The sequence below is a fragment of the Neolamprologus brichardi genome, chromosome 18, assembly GCF_056152115.1.
Source record: "Neolamprologus brichardi isolate AB-2024 chromosome 18, ASM5615211v1, whole genome shotgun sequence".
NCBI classification, from domain to species: Eukaryota; Metazoa; Chordata; class Actinopteri; order Cichliformes; family Cichlidae; genus Neolamprologus; species Neolamprologus brichardi.
The window spans coordinates 6,640,225-6,660,036 of record NC_142121.1 but is presented as its reverse complement, the minus strand read 5'-3'; the positions used below and the strand labels follow the sequence as shown (position 1 = coordinate 6,660,036).

At 40.6% G+C, this 19,812-nt stretch overlaps 2 protein-coding genes across 2 annotated transcripts; both read left to right on the top strand.

Annotated features, from left to right (window-relative positions):
* The first annotated feature begins 11,425 nt into the window (after positions 1–11,425).
* LOC148097516 (uncharacterized) lies at positions 11,426–15,494 on the top strand. Its single transcript, XM_087832414.1, has 7 exons — positions 11,426–11,481; positions 11,689–11,788; positions 11,932–12,017; positions 14,818–14,947; positions 15,034–15,164; positions 15,255–15,411; positions 15,489–15,494. Exons 3-7 carry the CDS (start codon positions 12,004–12,006, stop codon positions 15,492–15,494), a joined length of 438 nt encoding a protein of 145 aa, XP_087688540.1. The 5' UTR covers positions 11,426–11,481; positions 11,689–11,788; positions 11,932–12,003.
* Positions 15,495–15,918: 424 nt separating this feature from the next.
* LOC148097515 (tripartite motif-containing protein 16-like) lies at positions 15,919–19,533 on the top strand. The gene is made up of 2 exons (XM_087832413.1): positions 15,919–17,417; positions 19,520–19,533. Exons 1-2 carry the CDS (start codon positions 15,995–15,997, stop codon positions 19,531–19,533), a joined length of 1,437 nt encoding a protein of 478 aa, XP_087688539.1. The 5' UTR covers positions 15,919–15,994.
* Positions 19,534–19,812: the final 279 nt, after the last annotated feature.

Sequence of the window (19,812 nt, the reverse complement as noted above, 5' to 3'; positions counted from 1 at the left end):
AAACTTTTCCCTAGTGTCATGAGCACTGTTATAAAGTCACAACCACATTCACATCACAACTCCCTCCCTTTTTGTTTCCATGTACATTCCTGTGTTAAGCTGCCAATTTATTATACACAAACATTAATTAAATTAAATTAATATAAAATTAGTATGATATTAAATATAACTAATATTTAGAGTTTAGTTATTGGTGTCATGAACAAAAGTAATTTCTTTATTCATTCAACTTGAAGCGCCACACACTAGTTTGTGTCATTATTGAGATGTACATAAGCATGATCACACAGTTACACAATCATCCCAAAAACTCTGTACTGATAGTTTCCACTTTCTCTTTTGTATCAGACATACTGAGACAATATTCGGGATAAATAACCATAAAAACAATTTATTTATTCAGTTTAGAGGTTTACTCATCACATCATTATAATCATTGAGCCCGTTTCACTTGAATCGTCCACTTGATGGCGCAGTAGAGCAAATGAATCATCACAATGCTTTGAACCATGAGTCGACCAGTTGGATGGAAAGCTTCATTTCATCACGAGGCTTCATCTCACCATCACTACATTTTATGAGTGAGCTTGACCTTAAGTGACTTACAGGTTTCTTTGAAAAATACTTTCTTATATCCAGGTTCTTCCTAGTTGCTGCCGTCCTCCTCTCCTCCTCGCAGCGCAGGCTTGCCGCTGCTAAAACTAAACAGAGCTCCAATCACATTGGCCATATTTGTCACGTGACGTAGGACTCCAGTAGAGAACGTAATTTAACTCTTTCTGCACCGCTGGGTGAATGAGACGCTGACAGATCGTTTTTTTCTTTCTATCGGGTTTGTTTTTCTTTCTAATTATTGGTGGGGACAATTCAATAATCGCTGGATATTGGTGGGTCCCTTCCGTCCATGCCAAATCTACGCCCTTGGACTGAACAGTCGTTTAGCTTCTAGTTTAATCGGCTTTGCTGTGTAATCTTTGCTGCCAACAGTGTAGTGAAACATTTAAGCTGTACATGAAAGTTAATGTGTAATTATGATGATCTTTACCACAAAGATTTTAAATGAAAGAATAAACAAAGGGCATGAAAACTGATTCTTATGTCTACTGTGTATCTTCAGTGTGAATGTTGAGTTATATTTGAGTGTCTGCATTTAAAGCACATATTAATGTATTGTTTCAAAATCCATGGTGGTACACAGGAAAAATTACTAAAGAATGTAGAATTAGAACACTATCTGTATTTGTTTTTTAAATAGTTTTACATATATTTTACTATTTAAAAAAATAATCAAGAAATCAAGCTTGCTGCCTGTCTTGTACAGTAATTTCATTTGAACATAGGTTTGATTTAGTGGAGTCAGTTGTTCCCATGCATCATTCTGTAAGTGTGAGAATGAACTAAGATTAGAAAATGTCAAAATATAAAGTTTGATTTATTTTTATTCATCACAGCATCCTAAACTTTGCTGAACTTTTTGAAATATAAAATGAACTCGCTGAGTGTTGACTGTCACATTTCAAACATTCAAGTAAAGATAAACTATTAAACTTTAACTGGGTCAGACTTGTTACTGCATGTTGTAACCAAACATACCACACCCTGCATCATGTGATTGGCTCTTGGTCACTCTGTAAGAATATTTCTTTAGTGCCTCCCTTCACAGATGTGTCTGTATCAGGATGGGTCTAAACAACATGGTGTAAATGCAGTTGCTGGTGAGCCTCATTTCCTGTAGGAGGTGAAAAAGAGCAGAGATCTGTTTCCCTTCAGAGCACAGAGGTTGTTTCTGTTCAGAGGAAGTGAAACTGTCTGACAGTCACTGAGAGACGGTGAAACGGCACAGCACATGAATCAAATGGATCAAACAAAATTCTGCTGTTCAGTCTGTTTGGATCTACTGAAGGATCCGGTGACTATTCCCTGTGGACACAGCTACTGCATGAACTGTATTAAAAGCTTCTGGGATGAAGAGGAAAAGAAGAAAATCTACAGCTGCCCTCAGTGCCGACAGACTTTCACAGCGAGGCCTGTCCTGGTGAAAAACACCATGTTAGCAGATTTAGTGGAGGAGCTGAAGAAGACTGGACTCCAAGCTGCTCCTGCTGATCACTGCTATGCTGGACCTGAAGATGTGGCCTGTGATGTCTGCACTGGAAGAAAAATGAAAGCCTTCAAGTCCTGTTTATTCTGTCTGGCATCTTACTGTGAGAAACACCTTCAGCCTCATTATGATGTGGCTCCATTAAAGAAACACAAGCTGGTGGAGCCCTCCAAGAAGCTCCAGGAGAACATCTGCTCTCGTCATGATGAGGTGATGAAGATGTTCTGCCGTACTGATCAGCAGAGTATCTGTTATCTCTGCCCTGTGGATGAACATAAAGGCCACGACACAGTCTCAGCTGCAGCAGAAAGGACTGAGAGGCAGAGAGAGCTGGAGGTGAGTCGACAAAACATCCAGCAGAGGATCCAGGACAGAGAGAAAGATGTGAAGCTGCTTCAACAGGAGGTGGAGGCCATCAATCAGTCTGCTGATCAAACAGTGGAGCACAGTGAGAAGATCTTCACTGAGCTGATCCATCTCATCCAGAAAAGAAGCTCTGATGTGAAGCAGCAGATCAGATCCCAGCAGGAAACTGAAGTGAGTCGAGTCAAAGAGCTTCAGGAGAAGCTGGAGCAGGAGATCACTGAGCTGAAGAGGAAAGATGCTGAGCTGAAGCAGCTCTCACACACAGAGGATCACATCCAGTTTCTACACAACTACCCCTCACTGTCAGCACTCAGTGAGTCTACAGACTCATCCAGCATCAATATCCGTCCTCTGAGCTACTTTGAGGATGTGACAGCAGCTGTGTCAGAGGTCAGAGATAAACTACAGGACATTCTGAGAGAGGAATGGACAAACATCTCACTGACAGTCACTGAAGTGGATGTTTTACTGTCAGATCCACCAGAGCCAAAGACCAGAGCTGGATTCTTAAAATATTCATGTGAAATCACACTGGATCCAAACACAGCAAACACATATCTGTTATTATCAGAGGGGAACAGAAAAGTAACAGCAATGAAACAACAGTCTTATTCTGATCATCCAGACAGATTCACTGGACGGTTTCAGGTCCTGAGTAGAGAGAGTCTGACTGGACGTTGTTACTGGGAGGTGGAGTGGAGAGGGATAGGAGTTCATGTAGCAGTCGCATACAAGAATATCAGCAGAAAAGGATGGAGTGAATGTGGATTTGGACATAATGACAAATCTTGGTCATTAGATTGTATCAACAACAGTTATACATTTCGGTACAACAACATTGAAACTCGTGTCTCAGGTCCTCGTTCCTCCAGAGTAGGAGTGTACCTGGATCACAGAGCAGGTATTTTGTCCTTCTACAGCGTCTCTGAAACCATGACTCTCCTCCACAGAGTCCAGACCACATTCACTCAGCCGCTCTATGCTGGACTGTTGGTTTACTATAAATGTGGAGACACTGCTGAGTTGATTAAAGTGAAATAGACTGAAGTCTTTCATATTGTGGGTTTAAATCTGTATTTTACTTTCATTTTATTTTCTCTCCATCATTTCTGCACAGAGATCAGCTGTCAGTCAAACATTATGGGTGGTACCTCCACATCTTCTAGTTGTTCTCTTGATGTTTCTGAGTTTTTAAAGGAGATCTTTCCTGTGACTGTTTATGGAGGCTATCACTGCTCATCATCATTTTGATTTACTAAAATATTTCTCCACATGAAAATGTAAACTTCTCTATCCTCTAAATGTTTCTGGAATATTTGTATTGAAAAATGTCCACATTTCTCTTTATGAGTATGGCAGACCATGTGTGTGTGTTTGTGTTTGTTTTTGTCAAAATCATCAAACAAATGAGGAAAAACTGTGATTTTAATGAATGAATTCATATATTGTGTTGATGTTTTATTGTGTGAATAAACTGGAAGGTTTGACTATAAATCAAACTTTGAACAAAGTCTTTTCTTCTGTCTTCATTCCAGGATCTCACTCAAATCTGATGCAGAAAATATGAAACTAATCTGAGAGAATAACTGAAGCAGTTTTCCTCCTGAAGCATCACAAAGTTCAGAGTTCATGTTTAGAGCAGAAGATTCAGTTTATTTAGTTTGGACTGAAATTACTGCTCAAATATTTCATCAGCAGCTCATCAGCTTTGTATAATGTAGTGTTTATGGGCTACATTTAAACTACAGTATTACACTTGTTCACAACAAATCATTTCAAATGAAGTCTATTACAGTTTAACATCTACTTGATGAGTACAGTGAAACAGTCATGGTGACCACAGAACAGCTGAAGACTGAACTGAGGTGAGGATGACACTCAGTGTTTAAAAGGTCACTTTCTGTTGTGTTCAAAGATTTCCTTCAGATATGGTCTTTAATCAGTAAAGCCAGTGATACAGCAGTGTCATTAGCTGTGTTATTGGCACCAGGCTGTGTTTATGTATGTATTTAATTCTGTCTGAGGATGTCTTCAGCATGAAATGATCATTTGCTCAGCTGCTGTGTCTCATCTCTTATCAGACATTGGTTGGAATGTCATTGGTCATAGCAGATGGCCCCGCCCCTCCCTGATCCTGGTTCTGCCGGAGGTTTCTTCGAATTAAAAGGGAGTTTTTCCTTCCCACTGTTCCCAAAGTGCTTGCTCATAGGAGGTCATATGATTGTTGGGTTTTTCGCTGTATGTATTATTGTATGGTTTACCTTACAATATAAAGCACCTTGAGGCGACTTTTGTTGTGATTTGAAGCTATATAAATAAAGTTTAATTGAATGGACACAGTCAAACTGCACGATGCAAATAAAATGACTAAAATCATCTTTCTTGTGGTTTATTGACTTCAGACCAGCAGACAAAGCCGACAGATTCTAAAGTTGGGGAGAAATCTCGATTGTGTACTAAAAAGTTTTTCTTGTTATCAATAGACATTTGGAATGACAGTGTTATGACGTGGACCGAAAACGCAGACAAAGAAAAAAATCAAAGTAAAAAAAAAATGTAAAAAGAGGTGAACCGTTTCTTTTGGGCTGAAGTCAAAAATGGAAAACAATTAGGGCAAAACGTCCTGAAACAAACTAAACTACAAACTAAACTGGGAGCAGCTAAATTACTATGATGACTGAAACATGAAACTGAACAGGAACATGAAGAAAAAAAACATGAGCATGAACCTGAGAAGTAGAAATAAAACGCTGTGACCAGACGTGACTTGACATGGAGAAAACACACAACCTGACAAAGAACAGGGGAAGGCAGAGGACATGAATACACAGAAGGGTAATGAGGGAAGTGGAAACACAGCTGACACAAATGTACCTGAACGCCACAGGAAAAGTACAACTAAACACACTGATTATGGAACAGAATCCACAATAAAACAGGAACCATTGAGACATGAACTGGGACACGCAAGCTTGACACGAGACAGAGAGGGAACCTACAGACGAGGAGATAAAAAACAGACAAAGACTCAAACAAGGTGTAGAAGCCTACATGCAGTTTAATTTGAAATGTACGCTTTTATTTTGATAGTGCAGAAAAAACAGGAAGTTGGGCGAGAGGAGAGTGGAGCCACATGGTTTTTTGACCTCGCAATCTCTCTTCATCCATTTTGAATTGAGCTTTATAAGTTTTTATAATTTGGAATTCTGTTGCTGTGTACCTGTTTGGACTTTTGAAGTAAATATTGAGAAACTATCAAGGACTGTTGTTTTGTTTTTTGGATATGGAAAGAGGGGCTAAGCGGAGCGTCAAGCTAAGGCTCCATTGAAAGGAAATCTACATTAGTCAAAAAACCTGCTCTTCACGGATTAATGGAGTTTGAAAACGCCTGACTATAAAGAAAGAAGGAAATACCGAACCAAGGAAAAACTGAAGATGGAAAACTGTAAGTTTTAAATTGCCTTGCCCTTTTTCAATTTGCTGAGGTGCATGTGTATTGATTGAGTTTGGAATTTTGCTACCCATGGATGAACAAAACAGTGGAAAAAGGATTGTAAAAATGACTGAGAAGGCTATGGAAGACTGCAAGACTAGAAATGTCAACACACGTAGACATAAGCTCTCTCAATTAACAGGCATGAAAAAAGAAATTGAGCAATTAATGGAAGATGATGCAAATGTTGACCTCGTTAAAAATAAATTACGAGTTGACTTTAGCTCTTTGCAGCAAGACTTTGCTAGCCTAAATTCTGAACTGCAACAACTTATGAGTGAAGATGAATTTTTGGAAGATCAATATAGTTGGTTTGATCCAAAGAACAAGTCCCTGAATGATTTCTTTTGGAAATGTGAAGGGTGGATGAATGAAGTCATGAAACGCTCTGAACAGAACAGAGAGGACAACATAGGAAAACAGACTGTTGCAGCATTCTTAAAATGTGGTGATTGGCTTTCGGGACCAAGTTTCCTATTCTGCTCAGAAGATCAGTGGCCCAAGAATCCAGATCCCAGAATGCTGGATTTTGATGACTTAGAGGTCAAAAGAGAAGCTCAGACACATGTCATTCAGATGCAAGGGCTCAAAGACTCAGTAGACCAGCTGATGAATCACTACTCATCCTGGACAAAGCTAAAGCGTGCTGTAGCCTGGTTCATGAAGCTGAAGAGTTTGCTTAAGGAATTAATAGCAAAGAGAAAGGAAGCAAGCACAATAAGTGAGGAAATCAGGATGAGCCAATACAAGAAAGCTTTCAAGGGAAAAAATCTAACCTGTGATGATTTGTCTGAAGCAGAAATGGAAATTGTGAAGTACTGTCAGAAGCAAAGTTTTGAACAGGACTTGGTAATGCTGAAAGAACATCAAAGGGTGAAGAAAAATAGCTCTCTCTACAAGTTGACTCCAATACTGCAAGATGGAGTCATAAGAGTTGGAGGAAGGTTAAGTCGAGCAGCGATGCCAGATGATGCTAAGCAGCAAGTTATCTTGCCAAAGGAGTCACATATCACACAGCTTGTGTTAAGACATACCCATGATGTTACAGCTCACGCCGGACGGAATCACATGTTGGCTCATCTGCGTCAAAAATTTTGGATCCCTGGAGCAAATGGAGCCATTAGAAGGTTCTTGTCAAAATGTGTCACCTGTAAAAGGCTACATGGAAGTACTGGCAAACAAATAATGGCAGATTTACCAAAATGCAGGATCCTGCCTGATGACCCTCCGTTCACCAAAGTAGGCGTTGACTACTTTGGTCCATTCCTGGTAAAAAGGGGAAGAAGTCAAGTAAAGAGATATGGTGTCATTTTCACATGTCTTACCACACGAGCTGTACATCTGGAGGTTGCATCTTCACTTGACACTGATGCGTGTCTCAACGCCATCAGAAGATTCCTTGCCAGAAGAGGACAAGTTAAAGAGATGTACTCGGATAATGGAACCAACTTCCGATCAGCTAACAGTGAGTTAAAGAAAGCAATTAAAGAATGGAATTCCAGTATGATCATAAAATCATTGCAGCAAAGGGGGATCCAATGGCATTTTAATCCACCAGCAGGATCTCACCATGGAGGAAGCTGGGAGAGACTCATCCGCTCAGTGAGAAAAATTTTGAACGTCACAGTAAAAGAACAACTGTTGGATGAAGAAGGTCTCCACACCTTGCTGTGTGAAGCTGAGGCTATCATAAACAGCAGGCCTATTACAAAGGAATCTTCAGATCCCAATGACCTGGAGGCTTTAACACCCAACCATCTCCTGTTGCTGAAGGTTAAGCCAGAATTACCCCCAGGAATCTTCAACAAGGATGCCCAGTATGTAAATCGCAGGTGGAGACAAATCCAATATCTTGCAGACATTTTTTGGAAACGCTGGTGCAAGGAATACCTCATGCAACTCCAAGAGCGTCAACGATGGACTACACCTAAGAGAAATTTCCATGTTGGTGATGTTGTGCTGATCGTAGATGACACAGCACCCAGAAATTCATGGCCACTAGGAAGAATCGTAGAGATCTTTCCAGACCAGAAAGGTCTGGTGCGTCAGGTGAAAGTAAAGACCAAGACCAATGAGCTTTGTCGACCAGTTACAAAGCTGTGCCTTTTGCAAGAAGCCGAAGATAACTGATGCACTCTTCGAAAGTCAAGAACTAGTTTCCTCTGAGGGGAGGAAAATGAAAGAAGATTTCTTTAAGATAGTTGAAGTTCAGTTAAGTAATGTAGCCATAGATCTTTTCATTTAAGTTAAAGATTTTGGAGTAATTGTTTCAAAGACATTGATAACAATTAGGGGCCGGTAATGTAGAAGCCTACATGCAGTTTAATTTGAAATGTACGCTTTTATTTTGATAGTGCAGAAAAAACAGGAAGTTGGGCGAGAGGAGAGTGGAGCCACATGGTTTTTTGACCTCGCAATCTCTCTTCATCCATTTTGAATTGAGCTTTATAAGTTTTTATAATTTGGAATTCTGTTGCTGTGTACCTGTTTGGACTTTTGAAGTAAATATTGAGAAACTATCAAGGACTGTTGTTTTGTTTTTTGGATATGGAAAGAGGGGCTAAGCGGAGCGTCAAGCTAAGGCTCCATTGAAAGGAAATCTACACAAGGAGACGAAGGAGAAACATAAACTAGGTTAAATCTCAACTAAACCCTAACTAATACTAAACACCAGAACCTAACATATTTACAATGTAACATAAAGCAAACTCAACTCAGTTGTTGGTTGTTCTAAAGTAAAGCTCACAGTCTTAAGTGTTGATATTCAACACAAAGAAAAGCTCACGTCTTTGAATTTACTTACAATTAGTTTTTATAAATTCTGACCGTAAACAGTTTTTACAGGTTTGATATTCTTGGACACTCGATATCAGGTGAAGCGATTAAATACAAATTTTAAAATTTGTAATTTTATATGTCCCAATGAGTCATTTACACTAAACAGTGACAGTATAACAGATTTGTCATTTAGATCCCAAATTTCTGAGAGAAATAACTGAATTTAAAATATGGCAGACCTCAAATCAGACTTAATTGATAGAGATATATGCAAATGTGGTGGCACAAAGGTGGAAAACAGGTAAAGGCAACTAGATGGTGTTGACAGCGCCACCTGGGGAGGAAGTTACACCCCAGGAGAGGTTACAATAGCCAGTGCAAACGTAACAGTTACAAAAGGCACACGGGCTCGTTATTAACCCTTTCATGGATGATGGGGGCGATCGTGGATCAAGAGTTGGGAGTTCGCCTTGTAATCAGAAGGTTGCTGGTTCGATCCCCGGCTTGGACAGTCTCGGTCGTTGTGTCCTTGGGCAAGCCACTTCACCCGTTGCCTACTGGTGGTGGTCAGAGTGGCGCCAGTGTCCGGCAGCCTCGCCTCTGTCAGTGCGCCCCAGGGTGGCTGTGGCTACAATGTAGCTGCCATCACCAGTGTGTGAATGTGTGTGTGAATGGGTGGATGACTGAATGTAGTGTAAAGTGCTTTGGGGTCCTTAGGAACTAGTAAAGCGCTATACAAATACAGGCCATTTATCATGGATGAATTATGACAACCTCACTCAGGATTGTTTTCTTGAGTATTTTTATTCATCTTTAGTCATGAAAAAAAGATTTTTGAACTTGAGTTTTTTAAACGTAGTTTTCAAAGAGTTTTTTACATGTCCACTTAGGTGGACAACATATGTTTCAACTTGTGAATTTGACACTGTGTGTTGTGTTTATGTGCAAGTATACCATCAACACTGACACAAATACAAGAATACAAGAAAACAGCCTTTGAGTAGCTGTCCACTGTAGTGACCACTATGTGTGAAAGGATTAACAAGCAGAGGTGAGGAAGGTCAGTTTCATAAAACAAAGTTTAGACAAAATAACTGCAAATGTAGAGCTGCAGAAAAGAAACTCCTTAGATAGCAGGGCTGTCAACACAGAAGCGTGAATGAAAACACTTTCTTAGCAAACATTAATTAAATGAACAGGCTTCACTGCAGTGATGGTGGAGACCGGCCACTTGGGGAGGCAACCTACAGCAAGTGAGAGCAGCTAAACAGATTCAGAATGCTGAATGCTGACATCTCACATTTTCTGAAGCTGCAGGTTTTGTCACTTCTCTGACCAAAATTCACTGAACGAGCAGCAAAAGAAGATCAAAACTGCTTCACATTTGATGAACATCATCATAAAATCCCTCCTACCTTTGCTGTTTTGGTTCCACCACGTTAAAATCTCACCTCCTGCACAGCTCTCTCTCTCTCAGTGTACTTCAAGAACAGTTTCCCATCTCAAATCTGTTCTCTGCATTATTCACTTGCTCATTATGCACCAGTCTACCGTTGTGTACAGCGCTGTCAGGTGCTGTTTTTATAAAATAACTTCTGACAAAAAAGCCTCATTTCGGCTGTTCAATACTGAAGAAATCGAAACTTTTTAAAATGATGCCAAATTGCAAAACGCTTAGCTGTGTCTCTAGTAAAACCTCTGTACCTTTGCTCTGCTTCACTTCAGCAGCATCACGTAATCTTCATATGCTGAGTCAAAATTGGATCCAAATGGTGATTGAATCGAATCGGGACCTTGTGAATTGGAATCAAAATGATTGTAGAAATCAAAATCGATACCCAGCCCAAGATATAACCCCACATACAGCTGAGCCACAAAGTGAACCAACTCATCTAGTTACAACAACAGAGGACCAAATGCACCTAACCAGCCTGCACCAACCTGACATTTCTTCCCCCTCAGTTAAATGAATAGATGGAAGTTAAATGACTGCAGACATAAAAGCCACTAGTTCCCACACAACAGTTCCCTGACACAGTTAATTTGTTTAGTTTTTATCAACAGTTGTAGCAGACTAAGCTACCTGAGACATTGCATTGAATTATTGTTTATATCTTAATTATTTCACCTGACTGATTTCACCTCAGATATCTTGTTTTTTCCTTTTGGTAGATCAAAGCAGCTCGTGCTGTTTCTGCTTTCTTTTTCATGCCAAGAAGAAGAAGAATGCTTCAAAGAAGTGGAGTTCATGGTCTCAGTGGATTGTTGTTTGGAGATGTGTAATATTAGTGCATGCTACAGTTTGTTATTCAAAATTGTTCACTTGTTGTCTGTTTTGCTGACAAAGCATTCAAACTGAGCAGAATACAGAAAGAGCAGAGATTACAAAACAAATCAGGAAATGACTTCAAACTTACTGAGAGCAAGGTGATGTGGATGGCATGTGTTTATAGTGACTGCGTTATGGTTACTACAGTTAGGTAACTATAGTTACCAAAAGCAGAAGCACACAGACCAACAGGGATCAGATGATGAATGTTACAGGAACTCGCTCATCTGTGGTGATCACTGAGTGCTGCTGTGTTCTTTTATTGGAGTTGGCTGGTTGGACAGTCGAATAGTGAAAATGACTTAAAGAGGTCTAGAATATTACTACTATTAAACATTAGAGCTCAAGTTTGGATCATTTAGATCTAAAAAGAATTTCAGCAATCCAGTGAACAGACAGGAGTTTAGAGGACAGGTTGGTGTTATATTTCAAAATTACAGCCAATGAGATGTTGCATGGTGGAGCATCTTCTGATTATTAATGAATACAGTATGTTATCATTTTCAGTTCAGGTGTCAAAGTAATTTGAAAAACTTGAAGTTGCGAAAGATTTAAAAAAGTGATAATTATAGTGAAGAAAATCTCTTTTTCATCCGTTTATTCAAACATTTTAAACCTCAGCTGTCTCAGTCCTTCTATAACGTTCTGCAACTACGACTAACCTGAGGAGGCTTGGATTTGGTTGCAGGCGTCCCTGAACATCCTCCTCAGCAGCACACATGTGGGTACCATATAATATCACACTTCTTGCTGAGCTTTGCTTCCTCACAAGACTAAAGGTGGCATCCTGTGTCACACAGTCTTATCATCATCCACCTGGAGAAGAAACATAATCCTGGTTTTGTTTTCTGATCCTGTAAAAAGATTGAGGTCAGCAAAGCCCAGAGAACACAAGATACACAAGGTCAAACATTCAGACTCAAACAGCCTTCATCAATGAAGAGCACCAGGTTGGTCCAATTATACTAGATATCATCATACATCACATTACTGTGTATGAATAATAACCAAGAAACAAACTCAGAGATGCTGAGGATGTGGTCCCATCATCAGACTGTAAACAAACATCTACCAGACTTCTTTGTTGGAACAGGTAATGCCTAAAATAGGGCTGATTCTCCCATCAGGGATCTGTACAGTGTATTAACCTGTGGTATAAGCAGCAGTCACTGAAATAAGAATAAGAATAACTTTATTTATCCCGAGGGAAATTCTTTTGTCATGTACATGCTCAAAGCAGCAGGAGAGACAGAGGAACTGATGAATAAGATATACAATATATACAATAAGAATAGTAGTGTACAGTAATATACAGTAGGATAGTGCAAGACATAGTATCAAATAACTCTAACGAAGTAATATATATAACTATATCCTGGAGAATAAATAACTTAACTATCAGTGCAGGCGATTCTATAAAGTGACATATTATTGTGCAACTGAATAAAGGGAGTAGCAGCGTATGATGGGGGGATGAAACAAATATTCAATAAGGTACTGTTGGGTAATATTGCACGGTCTGGAAGGGAACAGAATAACATTGGTAATAGTCTCAGGAAAATCAGCTACAGAGTGAGGAAGAGTTAAACAGTCTTATAGCCACCGGTACAAAGGATTTCCTGTGGCGGTCAGTTCTGCATTCTGGGGCAGTGAGTCTTTTGCTGCGTTTGCTCCGATGCTCCATCATGGAGGAGTGCATGGGGTGACAGGGGTTGTCCATGATACAAAGAAGCTTTTTTAGCATTCTCCTCTCAGACACCTCCTCCAGGTTCTCCAGTCTGACACCCAGGACAGAAAAAGCCTTTTTAATCACTTTGTTCAGCCTGTTGGCATCAGCTGTCTTCACCCCACTGCCCCAGCACACAGCTGCAGAGAACACAGCGCTCTCTACCACAGAGTGATAGAACATGGTCAGCATTTTCCTACAAACATTAAAGGACCTGAGCCGCCTCAGTAGGAGAAGCCGACTCTGCCCTTTTTTAAAGACAGCATTGGTGCTCTTGGTCCAGTCCAGTTTACAGTCCAAGTGTACCCCCAGGTACCGGTAGTCCTCCACGATCTCTACATCAGCCCCCTCTGATGGTGACAGCGGTAGGAGGAGGAGCTTCCTAAAGTCCATAATCAGTTCTTTTGTCTTTGTGATGTTAAGTTGTAGGTGGTTTAGCTCACACCACTCGACAAAGCTGTCCACCACACTCCTGCGCTCCTCCTCCTGTCCATCCCTGATACAACCCACAATGGCAGAGTCATCCGAGAATTTCTGCAGATGACATGACTGAGACTTGTACCTGAAGTCAGATGTGTAGAGGGTGAAGAGGAAGAGAAATATTACTGTTTCACATAATAAGATCTACTTCATAAAAACCAGGGTGGGAGGATTTTAGATGACCTCTGAAAACTGACTCACCTCTGCGAGTGTGAGGCTGTTCCTCCAACCTCAAAAAAAATCTGACTCTCCAGTCACAGACAAAAACAAATATCCAGCAGGGCGATGGTAAACGCTGACTGGGTGGATGCTGGAGGTTGCTGGTCACACACATTAGCAGAGTGCTTCTAGTTCCCACTGACCCATGTGGACAGTGACTGTGGAGAGCTGCCCTGGCAAACTGAAAAAGGGAAATAACATTTAAAAAGCCAAACAGGATTTCTGTAAAGACCATCTTGGAATCAGTAATCAAAGATGGATCACAAACTTATAGAAAATCATTGGTTCATCAAATAAATATGAACAGGTTCCTTAACTGTAAGCAGTTAAGATGTGATTTGATTCCCATCCTTCATGTACACAGCACATTTGTCAGGGCCTTCAGGTAAATACAGGAATAATCTCAGGTAACATGGCTTATTGTAGGAATTCTGTGAGAAAGGTTGCTCTAATATTACCACAAAATCCAAGGACAAAGCAACAGCTCAGATTTCTTGAACAATTTTAAAAAACGTCAGCCTATCGATCCATTTTCTTCTTTATATTTAATTCAGGGTCACAGTGGGAGGGTTGGTGGGTGGGTGGAGGGCTCGGGCCTGTCCCAGTAATTATAGGTAGAGTACACCTGGACAGGTCACCAGTCTGTCGCAGCACTAACAGAGACAGACATCAGAGTAACAAGTCTGTTTAAAATGACTGCAAGCTTGCTACAGCTGCATATGTGACCATGTGTTTCTGTGCATACAGTCCACTGCAGGAAGCTGCTGTCAATGTTTTTGAGTCCACTTTAAACAGACCTCACAAAAGGCTGATGGAGCTCGTCCAGTAGTCTGAATTAAGAATGAAACCTTTGGCCAGGGATTAATCCAGCACATCTCCTCACCACCTTCATTTTAACGGTCCTGGAGTGTGTACTCTTAAGTATTTTTCCCAAACCTGAATAAAAAATACTGATATTTAATAAAATACTCGGTTAAGTAGGTGAGAAAAAGTTACAGTTACTGGATCAGTTTAAGACCAAAATACATTCAAATGAATTACTGACATGGACACTTTGTGAAAAATTACTAAACAGTTCATGCAACAATTTTACTAAAACCTTTGAATTAAACTTCAAAGTTTTCCTTTCGAGCACATCTTGATGTTTTCTTTTAAACTTCACTGTGACTGTGTACACAGGAAAAACTACAAAAATATGTTTGTTTGTTTGTTTTTGTAAACACTGTGGAGCGATCTGCATTTGTTATTGCTAAATTTAAATATTTGTGTTAGGAGTTGGTGGGGTTTCTCTGGTGTGGTGTCACGGGGTCTGCTTCTGTTTTCAGCTCAGGTAGGCGGGGTGGTGTGTCACGGGATGCTGACACACCGGCGGTGCATCAGACGTCATTTGATGGAGCGTTACTTAGGAGCAGCGCGACTGACGTCTGGTGTCGGAGTATTGCCACCTCCTCGTGGGTAACGTGTTTAATTCTCCGCGGTGTGCATTACGGCCAACCTATGTCTTGGATTTTGTTTGCTTACCTGTTGTCCTGTATCCTCAGCCGGATCCATCACCCGCTTACCTGTCAGCTGTTTGTGAAGCCGCATTTCCGGGATCACTACGGAGATCAATTACAGCGTTTCTCCCACATCCCGAGAATCCTCGCCCGAGCCCGTACAGCCAGTGTGACAAGTGAGCTCTCCAACTCTCCCCATGTTTATTGCTGTTTCTTAACGGTGGTTTGGCATCTCCCCCTAAAGTTTCGTTTTCTTTTTCTTATAGATCCACGCTGCGTGCGCGGGTAACCCCTTTCCCTCCGAATGCGTGTCAGCCTCCTCCCCTGGTTTCCCTCTGTTTATTCCTCAGTATAATCTCATCCCGTGTAAATAAGTTTGACACAGCAAATAAAGAGCACTCCCTGCATTTTCTGCGCTTTTGTGTATTCTGCCATAGAGTCCGTTCACTCAGCATAACAATTTGTTACTATTTAATGATCATAATTTCATTTGAACATAGGTTTGATTTAGTGGAGTCAGTTGTTCCCATGCATCATTCTGTAAGTGTGAGAATGAACTAAGATTAGAAAATGTCAAAATATAAAGTGTGATTTATTTTTATTCATCACAGCATCCTAAACTTTGCTGAACTTTTTGAAATATAAAATGAACTCGCTGAGTGTTGACTGTCACATTTCAAAGCACCAAGTAAAGATAAACTATTAAACTTTAACTGGGTCAGACTTGTTACTGCATGTTGTAACCAAACATACCACACCCTGCATCATGTGATTGGCTCTTGTTTGCTCTGTAAGAATATTTCTTTAGTGCCTCCCTTCACAGATGTGTCTGTATCAGGATGGGTCTAAACAACATGGTGTAAATGCAGTTGCTGGTGAGCCTCATTTCCTGTAGGAGGTGAACAAGAGCAGAGATCTGTTTCCCTTCAGAGCCCAGAGGTTGTTTCTGTTCAGAGGAAGTGAAACTGTCTGACAGTAACTGAGAGACGGTGAAACGGCACAGCACATGAATCAAATGGATCAAACAAAAATCTGCTGTTCAGTCTGTTTGGATCTACTGAAGGATCCGGTGGCTATTCCCTGTGGACACAGCTACTGCATGAACTGTATTAAAAGCTTCTGGGATGAAGAGGAAAAGAAGAAAATCTACAGCTGCCCTCAGTGCAGACAGACTTTCACAGCGAGGCCTGTCCTGGTGAAAAACACCATGTTAGCAGATTTAGTGGAGGAGCTGAAGAAGACTGGACTCCAAGCTGCTCCTGCTGATCACTGCTATGCTGGACCTGAAGATGTGGCCTGTGATGTCTGCACTGGAAGAAAAATGAAAGCCTTCAAGTCCTGTTTAGTCTGTTTGACATCTTACTGTGAGAAACACCTTCAGACTCATTATGATGTGGCTCCATTAAAGAAACACAAGCTGGTGGAGCCCTCCAAGAAGCTCCAGGAGAACATCTGCTCTCGTCATGATGAGGTGATGAAGATGTTCTGCCGTACTGATCAGCAGAGTATCTGTTATCTCTGCTCTGTGGATGAACATAAAGGCCACGACACAGTCTCAGCTGCAGCAGAAAGGACTGAGAGGCAGAGAGAGCTGGAGGTGAGTCGACAAAACATCCAGCAGAGAATCCAGGACAGAGAGAAAGATGTGAAGCTGCTTCAACAGGAGGTGGAGGCCATCAATCAGTCTGCTGATCAAACAGTGGAGCACAGTGAGAAGATCTTCACTGAGCTGATCCATCTCATCCAGAAAAGAAGCTCTGATGTGAAGCAGCAGATCAGATCCCAGCAGGAAACTGAAGTGAGTCGAGTCAAAGAGCTTCAGGAGAAGCTGGAGCAGGAGATCACTGAGCTGAAGAGGAAAGATGCTGAGCTGAAGCAGCTCTCACACACAGAGGATCACATCCAGTTTCTACACAACTACCCCTCACTGTCAGCACTCAGTGAGTCTACAGACTCATCCAGCATCAATATCCGTCCTCTGAGCTACTTTGAGGATGTGACAGCAGCTGTGTCAGAGGTCAGAGATAAACTACAGGACATTCTGAGAGAGGAATGGACAAACATCTCACTGACAGTCACTGAAGTGGATGTTTCACTGTCAGATCCACCAGAGCCAAAGACCAGAGCTGGATTCTTAAAATATTCATGTGAAATCACACTGGATCCAAACACAGCACACGAAGAGCTGTTATTATCAGAGGGGAACAGAAAAGTAACAAACATGTATCAACAACAGTCTTATTCTGATCATTCAGACAGATTCATTTATTGGTGTCAGGTCCTGAGTAGAGAGAGTCTGACTGGACGTTGTTACTGGGAGGTGGAGTGGAGAGGGAGAGGAGTTGATGTAGCAGTCGCATACAAGAATATCAGCAGAAAAGGAGATGAATGCTGTTTTGGATATAATGACAAATCTTGGTCATTAGATTGTAACAACAACAGTTATACATTTCGGTACAACAACATCCAAACTCGTGTCTCAGGTCCTCGTTCCTCCAGAGTAGGAGTGTACCTGGATCACAGAGCAGGTATTTTGTCCTTCTACAGCGTCTCTGAAACCATGACTCTCCTCCACAGAGTCCAGACCACATTCACTCAGCCGCTCTATGCTGGACTGGGGGTTTACTATGGAGCCACAGCTGAGTTGATTAAAGTGAAATAGACTGAAGTCTTTCATATTGTGGGTTTAAATCTGTATTTTAGTTTCATTTTATTTTCTCTCCATCATTTCTGCACAGAGATCAGCTGTCAGTCAAACATTATGGGTGGTACCTCCACATCTTCTAGTTGTTCTCTTGATGTTTCTGAGTTTTTAAAGGAGATCTTTCCTGTGACTGTTTATGGAGGCTATCACTGCTCATCATCATTTTGATTTACTAAAATATTTCTCCACATGAAAATGTAAACTTCTCTATCCTCTAAATGTTTCTGGAATATTTGTATTGAAAAATGTCGACATTTCTCTTTATGAGTATGGCAGACCATGTGTGTGTGTTTGTGTTTGTTTTTGTCAAAATCATCAAACAAATGAGGAAAAACTGTGATTTTAATGAATGAATTCATATATTGTGTTGATGTTTTATTGTGTGAATAAACTGGAAGGTTTGACTATAAATCAAACTTTGAACAAAGTCTTTTCTTCTGTCTTCATTCCAGGATCTCACTCAAATCTGATGCAGAAAATATGAAACTAATCTGAGAGAATAACTGAAGCAGTTTTCCTCCTGAAGCATCACAAAGTTCAGAGTTCATGTTTAGAGCAGAAGATTCAGCAGTCGCTCTGTGACCTTTCAACTTTCTTCACTAAAACAGCTTCATTACAGAGAAACAAGTCACATTTTCTTCATGTTCTTAAGTCCTTTCAGATGTTTTTAATGGTCCTTGAATGCAGCATCAGTGTCACAGGTTTAAAAGGTCACTTTCTGTTGTGTTCAAAGATTTCCTTCAGAAATGGTCTTTAATCAGTAAAGCCAGTGATACAGCAGTGTCATTAGCTGTGTTATTGGCACCAGGCTGTGTTTATGTATGTATTTAATTCTGTCTGAGGATGTCTCCAGCATGAAATGTTTACAATTTTATTATTTATTTATTTGTAGCAAAGCGAGACTTTACTGATTAAAGACATATAATCAGACATATTACTGTTACTTTCTGAAAAAGACTCACATAAAGCAGATTTATCACAAGCAAACATCAAGACACATCCTTCATGGCTTAAAGTTGCAGTGGGACTCTTTCGCCATCTGGTGGTTGTAACAGTTATGACAACTGTTCCTGCATATATGTCCCTCCTCAGTGTGAAGAAGACTGGACTCCAAGCTGCTCCTGCTGATCACTGCGTGTTCCTCCTGTGTCTAAAATCTATTTCCATTATGAATCAGGAAACTGTTTGCACCAATCATAAAGGCAATAAAATACGTCACACACTAAGAAATAACAAAAAGGAATTGTGGATTTCAAGGAGAATTTTCCCTCGTTTTTTGAAATCATAAGAATACAAACTAATGCAAGACTGTCATGTTTTCATAAGTTTGTAGAGACACTGTTCTGTTGTATTCTAGGACATCAGTCACTTTTTAAATGCATGCTCCTCCTCCTCCTCATCATCATCATCATCATCAGCACACATGACCTCCTTTTAGTCTTTGTTTTGTTATTTTTCAGAGTTCAGGAGACGTTCTTATGGGATTTCCACAGTGTACAAGTACTGTTTAGACCCTTTACCTAAAAGAAAAGAGTAAAGTACAAAGTAGATTTACTCACTGCAGGAAAATAATGCCTCAATCTGATATATTGTCTTATATGACAAACTGAAAGTGATGCATCAAAGTGTAAGCAGCATTTTCCTGTTACAGCTGGTCTAGATGGAACTGATCTGATCTCCTTTATGTACAGGTAGATATCCAGTGGGTTTGCTAAGGGTCACAGATGAGGGGCTGTGTGAGATGTTTAATCAACACGTTCTCACTCCCAACTCGTCAAATGTGTGACGCATGGTCAGGCTCCCTCTGCTTCACTTATCGACGTGCAGGGTCCTCTCATTGAATACTATGCTGCTCCCTTAACGTTGCTTATTGACGACAAGAGATTGCGCGGAAGAGCCTGTTGTCTGTATATTTATATATTTCCGAAATCACATTGTAGTGACGTATACTGAACACAATAAATTATATAATGTAAACAACTACCTGAAAAACATGTAGAACGATACTTTTGTATCGTTTATTGCATTTATGGAGGGAGTGATGTATGCTGGGTAATGGCACAGCTAGCGACTGGGTGACTTTATTCACCCGCTTCGGCTGTTATCAGTCCATACAATGG